Below are 7192 nucleotides of genomic sequence, written 5' to 3'. Positions count from 1 at the left end.
AGCTAATGTTGTTCATGAGACTAAAATCATCTCACTGTGGTAATGTAAATATAATATAGCCAATATTATAGTATTGTCAGATTATTATGATATATATATATATATATATATATATATATATATACACACATATACATATATCACTGACTTTCAGCTTGTTGTGTTTGTGGATATATGACTGACTTTAATTATTAAACATTCGCACATAAATAAGTGACGTCGTATTCAGTACTTTTGACAGTTCACTCTTCGGCCGCTCCATCTTATTAGGGAAATTCCAAATACATAAATGTAAATTTCAAAACTCAACCCCATCATTTAATTTGTTTTTGATTGAAATTGAATATTACTTAAACTCTCTTAAATTAACTTCCAATAAAAAAGGTTTATCATTGATTGAAATACATTCAGAAATGTTTAACGAATGAGCTGTCACAACTTTCAAGTACAAAGTTGTTATGAAGTTTGTCACATGTCCTGGGGCGCACTGACAGAGGAGAGGCTGCCGGACACTGGCGCCACCGGGCCCTCTGACCACCACCAGTAGGCAAACACGGGGTTAGTATCTTGCCCAATTATATATGGCATGCAGCCAGGAGGCAGCCTGGGATCGAACCACCGACCTTCTGATTAGTGGCTGACCTGCTCTGCCACCTGAGCTACAAACACCCCTTTTCTTCCAGTTCAGAGCAGAAATGTTTTTGTTAAGATACTGGATGATGTGTTTTTCTCCACAATTTTAATTATAAGCTAGATATATTGCTGCTAACAGCAACAGGGATGAGTCAGTGAGTCAGTTGGGCTTGTGAATCATGATTCATGAGTCAGTAAAGTGATTCTCAAGTATTGAACGATTCGTTCATGATTCGCGCATCACTACAGGCAGTTACTCATTCTCTTGAGTGAACCTGGAGCTCTGTGAGTGCCTGGTCCAAGCCGCGGTATTTGGCACTTTGAACTTTGATGTGCTTCAATAAAGCTTCAATAAAGCTTCAATAAAAGGCTAAGGGACTTTTATTGAAGCTTTAGGTCACCGAAAATGGTCCGCTTGTGTTTTGGTGATTTGGCGGAGGTTTAAAGTGTGCTGTATCTTTACCCCCTGTAGGAAGAAACCATTGTTTTGTTCCTGTGACAAAACATGTAAGGGACTCAACCAGCGTTTGTCGATATTTGTTAGTCCCCATCTTTTAAACAGGTAGCTGAACAATACATATGAAGCAAGGTCGGAGGGCTATTCCTGCTGCGGTCAATTGTTCAGTCAAAGTGATGTCCTGTTTTGATTTACAGATTGTCAAGCTGCTTCTTTTCCAGGGTGGATCTCTGGCTTCGTGGCCGAGGTCCAGATACACCAGTGGTTTTTTAAATTTATTTCACTCTTGCTTAATTCAACAGCTAGGTTGTTGTTTTTGTTTATTTGTTTTTGTTGTTTCACTGTATCAGTAGGCACCAATGCATTCATCGATTGTATTTTAGAGTGGTTTAATATATTCACAGTGGCTTGCAAAAGTTTTCGGCCCCCTTGAACTTTTCCACATTTTGTCACAATACAGCCACAAACATGAATCAATTTTATTGGAATTCCACGTGAAAGACCAACACAAAGTGGTGCACACGTGAGAAGTGGAACGAAAAACATACACGATTCTAGGGGTGGGCGATATAAACGATATAAGATACAAACGATATAAATTTGACCAACGATAGATATTTTGACTATACCGCTCTACCGCGATAGCGCATGTTGATGATGTCATCAAGCTGCGCCTGTTTTTGTCGAAAGCATCGCAGCGGCTACAACCATTATCATCTGCAAATTATGCCGGGCAACAATCATAGCAAATGACTGGATGAATAATCTCAGTTGCTTTCCTAACTGAAGTTTGCCCCGTGTATAGCATCCTGCTATGCGATTGCATTTGTCCCTGACCACAAGAATCCCTCACGTTAACTTTTATCGAGTGGATAAAAAAGTTGGCGTTCATCCTCCAGCTTCACTGTGCTAATGTTATGCTAACATAGCTGTGTCACTAGCAATCACGTAGTACAACATTATTTTACATTAAATTACATTAATAACATTAAATTAACGGTTTTAGTAACGCAGTAAAGCAGTAACTATCAGTTTTGTTTTTTCTTTTCATGGTGGAGATTTGGGGTGTACCAATTTAATCTAATGACCTTTTTTGCAATAGTAATCCCTTACTTTACTCGTTGCTTGAAAAAAGTAATTGCATTACAGTAACGCGTTACTTGTAACACGTTACTGCCCGTCTCTGGTGACTAGTTAATGGATTTCATGCATACAAAAGAACATGGAACAACCTTTTTATTATTTGTACTGATAGGCAAAAGCACCGTTGTCTCCAATGAACAGGTTGTTCCATGATGACAAAAGATATAAACAGAAAAAAAGGCTGAACACACAGAGACATTCTGCAACATACTCACTACTGAGAAAAAATATGCTTATTACAAATCAAATTGTAGGACAAAGTATTAACTTCGAGTTATGTTTCTTTTAATAGTCTCAAATAAAAAAATAAAATAAGGCACTCTGACTGGTACTGACAATGGGCAAACAGCTTAAGAATGAAAGTACATTGTGCGCTGTCTGTCCTGCGTGCTGCACAACAACATTGAATATTTAGTATTTACTGCTGTTTACACTTAGCTAGATTAATGCGATGGTGTTGTGTCTAGTATGTTGGTTTAGTTTTTTTTGTTTTTTTTTTGCTTGTTTTCTATTCTTCTTCTCTCAACAGGTGATCCAGGAGATTTTTTTTCTCCCCCCCTTTCTCACTGTCCCTCTCCCCTTCTGTTTTTCTTTTCCTTCCTCTTTCTCTCTCCCTTTCCTATCCCTCACTCATGTCTGTCCCGTCTGTAACATCTGAAAATAAAATATAATAAATAATAAAAACAAAGGTCGATCAAATGGACCAATACGGCAATGCCACAATGATCCATTTGGCAAAGTAAATCCATTGGGTATCCTTGTTGGTCTTCAGACAGCAATTCTGACGGCTAAAGAACCAAATGGGACAGGCAAAAAAAAAGAGAAAAAAAAAAAGAATGAAAGTTCAGGTACTATGGAACTTTAGTTCTTGAGAAAGTTACAGAGTGGGTGACACATGGTTAACATTACATTAACAGTTTGCTCTCAGTCCACTTACCAGCAAATGTTCCAGGTGGCTCCGCTGTGAGTTTGTGTCCATTAACCGCAGAAATGTGCAGAAATGAAAGATTTCCTGTGAGGCTGTACGCTCTTCACGCACACTAATAGTAAATTACTACTATCATGTTTTACTTAAACTTTGAAGTTGTAGTTGCTGGATATAAATAATATGAGCAATTAACAATTTTACTCCAAGATACTGATAAGTATACATATGTAAGGACAAGAGAGGCATTAAGGACAAAAACAAGACACCCCCACCCCCACAATCTTTTAGTTACAATATAATATTTGGTTGAAATGTTCATATTGTTCAAATATGTTATTTTCTTTGGTTGTTGTAAAATAATGTGTGCCCCAGTCTCCAATAAGACAAAGTGCTGGAAAGGTAGTTATCCCTCCTTTACACCACAAGAAGGAGTCTCTCAATAAAAGAGCAGCTCTAGCAGGAGTAAACAAGCTCGGCCCCTAACCATAATGCAGTGCGCCTATCAAGAGCTGTGTGAGACTGTACAAATGTGTAACAATATACTATGTCTATACATTTGCAGACCCAGTAAAGGGAAACTGGGTCTGTGAGAGTTAAAGGTTGTTACGGATTCAAATATTGGGGATGGATACAGGAGGAAACACCACAATAACAACACTGGTCCGGCCGGGTTGAGTCAAACAATGATTTTAATGATCACACGCGTGGGAGATGGACACCGTACGCAGACAGCATCAGATCTCAAAATGGTGGAGCATTGATCAAACTTTTATAGCCTCTGGTGCCTCCACCTTATCATAAAAGCCTAAACATTCACATTCTTTCTCTCACACGGCGCCTAAGCTACGACCTTGGCTCCCTGTTTATCTGCTCCTGCTGAGATGGGGCAGAAAACTCCAGTATATTCTGTTCTCTTCTAATCAGACAAATAAGGCGATGACTTTCTGCAAACAGTATTTCTTATAACTCAGCAGTATATTGCAGCATAAAACAATATCATTCATTCACAATAAATCAGCAGTCTAATGTAATGCAAATCAGTTTAACAAATGCAATAGTTATCAGCTTCTTCTAATTCAGGAGAATAATGCAAACTAAAACTACATAATAATTCACAATCTTTAATTAGGGGTCTAACATGGCATAAAATAATATTATAATCCCACAAGGTAGAAGAAGAATTTGCATCCCAGTAAACACATGAAATCCCCTGTGTTTGTATTACACACCAGCAGCTAGAGAATCTGCCAAATATTGAGGCAGGATAAAGCACTTTCAAAATAAAGCCTCCCAAACAACTACATGAAGTGACACATTATTTTCTGAGCTTAATGCTTTGAACTGTTTTACAGCTGCTGTTAGGTAAACAAGTGAACTCTGTGATGAAACACACCTTTATTTATGGCTGAAGCAAAACTCTTGACAGCCAAGGGAGGTGAAAAGAGCTCCGCCCCTGACATCAGTAAACTGCGACAAACCAGGAAACAAGCTCTTCTTTTTCATCGGTAAAGAGAGACGCACAGACGATCAGACTGAGCTCAAACCAAACTAGCAGCTTCCTCTGAGTGAGTCCAGCTACAGGAGAGAAACGTGGAAAACTCCAACACTGCTGCTTCAAGCTGCTGACGCTCCACACACTGAATGTGAGTTTGAGCAAAAACACGACTCAAAGGAAGTTTCAGTGAAGGTGGTAGAGGAGGGAGGGGAGCCAGGACTGACTGTACTTCCTGTCTGCTGTTTTCAGCTTCACTCACAGACTCAATGGCTTCCAGATCAGAGGAGGATCTCTGCTGTCCAGTCTGTCAGGAGGTCTTCAGAGATCCTGTTATTCTGTCATGTAGCCACAGCTTCTGTAAAGACTGTCTGAAGAGATGGTGGAGAGAGAGACCAACACACGAGTGTCCAGTTTGTAAGGAAATATCAGTGAATGATCCACCTTTAAACCGAGCTTTAAAGAACCTGTGTGAGTCATTCTTACAGGAGAGAGCTTCAGAGGCTCTCTGCAGTCTGCACTCTGAGAAACTCAAACTCTTCTGTCTGGACCATCAGCAGCCAGTGTGTGTCGTCTGCTGTGCCTCAGAAAAACACACCAATCACAGATTCAGACCCATCGATGAAGCTGCACAACAACACAAGAAGGAACTTCAGGAAACTCTGGAGCCCTTAAAGAAGAAGTTAAAGGTTTGTGAAGAAGTTCAAGTGAAGTTTGATCAAACAGCAGAACACATTAAGGTCCAGGCCCGACACACAGAGAGGCAGATTAAGGAGCAGTTTAAGAAGCTTCACCAGTTTCTAGCAGAGGAAGAGGAGGCCAGGCTGGCTGCACTGAGGGAGGAAGAGGAGCAGAAGAGTGGGATGATGAAGGAGAAGATGGAGGCTCTGAGCAGAGAGATAGCAGCTCTTTCAGACACAGTCAGAGCCACAGAGGAGGAGCTGAGAGCTGAAGACGTCTCATTCCTGCACAACTACAAGGCTGCAGTGGAAAGAGTCCAGCGCTGCCCCCTGCTGGATGATCCACAGCTGCCCTCAGGAGCTGTGATAGACCAGGCCAAACACCTGGGCAACCTGACCTTCAACATCTGGAATAATAAGAAGGACATGGTCTCCTACACTCCTCTCATTCTGGACCCAAACACTGCTCATCCACAACTCATCCTGTCTGAAGATCTGACCAGTGTGAGACGAGGAGGAGAGAAGCAGCAGCTTCCTGATAATCCAGAGAGGATTGATTCATACAGCTCTATCCTGGGCTCTGAGGGCTTTAACTCAGGGACTCACAGCTGGGATGTTGAAGTTGGAGACAGTACAGGGTGGGAACTGGGTGTGTTAGCAGAGTCTGTGCAGAGGAAGGGACTGATAAGATCTGGAATATGGAAAATCGGTTTCAGTTTAGGCAAATACTCAGCACGCTCACCATCAGCTCCTGTTACTGCTCTCTCTGTTCTGAAGAAGTTCCAGAGGATCAGAGTGAATCTGGACTGGAACAGAGGAAAGCTGTCATTCTCTGATCCTGATACTAACACACACATACACACATTCACACACACTTTCACTCACAGGATGTTTCCATACATTTATACATGGGATAAAGTGAAGGTGTGTCCGTTGAAGGTGTCAGTGTCAGTGCAGCAGATGAGATGAGGATGATGATGTTTCTAATGTTGTTTCCTGTCAGTGAGTTGAAGCTGTTAAACTGCAGCTGTCCTCCTGCTGCCTCGTTGTTCATCATGAAATGTTGACAGTTTTAACTTATTAATATAAGGACAACAACGATTTGTTCCTCCCACCATCCAAAGACATGCAGTCTGTGGAGATAGGTTAATTGGTTAATCCAAATTGCCCATAGGTGTGAATGCAGGAGTGAATATGAGCGAGAATGGTTGTCTGTCCCTGTGTGTTAGCCCTGTGACAGACTGGCGACCTGTCCAGGGTGTACCCTGCCTCTCACCCTATGACAGCTGGGATAGGCTCCAGCGCCCCCGCGACCCTGAAAAGGATAAGCAGAAGCAAATGGATGGATTGATTCCACATACAATCCTGTAAATTTTAATCAACATGAACACTGAAAAAGTTGCACTGAGTAAAACATTAGTTTTATTTTGTTCACTAACATCATAATACTACTGTAATGCAGGATTGCTCCATGTCAATATGCTATCTTTGTTGTTAAAAATATTTAAAAATAAAAATTTTAACTAATCTTGCTGTAAGGCAGTTGTTGCAGGGCATGTATCAAAATTAAAGGTGTGAATGTTAAAGGCAACGCATGTATTTACTAATAAAGGCAATGATTCCATCCTGTATCTGCGGCTCACATTATAGTCAGCTATCCATGGTCATTGTTACACATATCTTTTCTGGTATTTGTAAATGTTGATCTACCTAAAAATCATAAGCTTAAATACTGTAATCATTATTCATTATGGAGTAATTATGGTCAAATCTATCAAATAAAACATTTTGCACTTTAATAATGAATTGGGCAATAATGGACGCATTAGTAAATTGAATTTATTTTTAATTGTTTTAGT

At 40.4% G+C, this 7192-nt stretch overlaps 1 protein-coding gene across 1 annotated transcript; it reads left to right on the top strand.

Annotated features, from left to right (window-relative positions):
• The first annotated feature begins 4907 nt into the window (after nt 1-4907).
• On the top strand, nt 4908-6302 carry LOC113019730 (nuclear factor 7, ovary-like). The gene has a single exon (XM_026163548.1). It carries the CDS (start codon nt 4923-4925, stop codon nt 6300-6302), a length of 1380 nt encoding a protein of 459 aa, XP_026019333.1. The 5' UTR covers nt 4908-4922.
• The last annotated feature ends 890 nt before the right edge of the window (nt 6303-7192 follow it).

Source organism: Astatotilapia calliptera, chromosome 3 (assembly GCF_900246225.1).
Source record: "Astatotilapia calliptera chromosome 3, fAstCal1.2, whole genome shotgun sequence".
Taxonomy (NCBI): Eukaryota; Metazoa; Chordata; class Actinopteri; order Cichliformes; family Cichlidae; genus Astatotilapia; species Astatotilapia calliptera.
The sequence above is the reverse complement of the archived record's forward strand: the minus strand, read 5'-3'. Positions and strand labels throughout refer to the sequence as shown.

Excerpts from the sequence above, each read along its gene's own strand:
- LOC113019730 (XM_026163548.1), top strand. The coding sequence starts at position 4,923 with ATGGCTTCCAGATCAGAGGAGGATCTCTGCTGTCCAGTCTGTCAGGAG.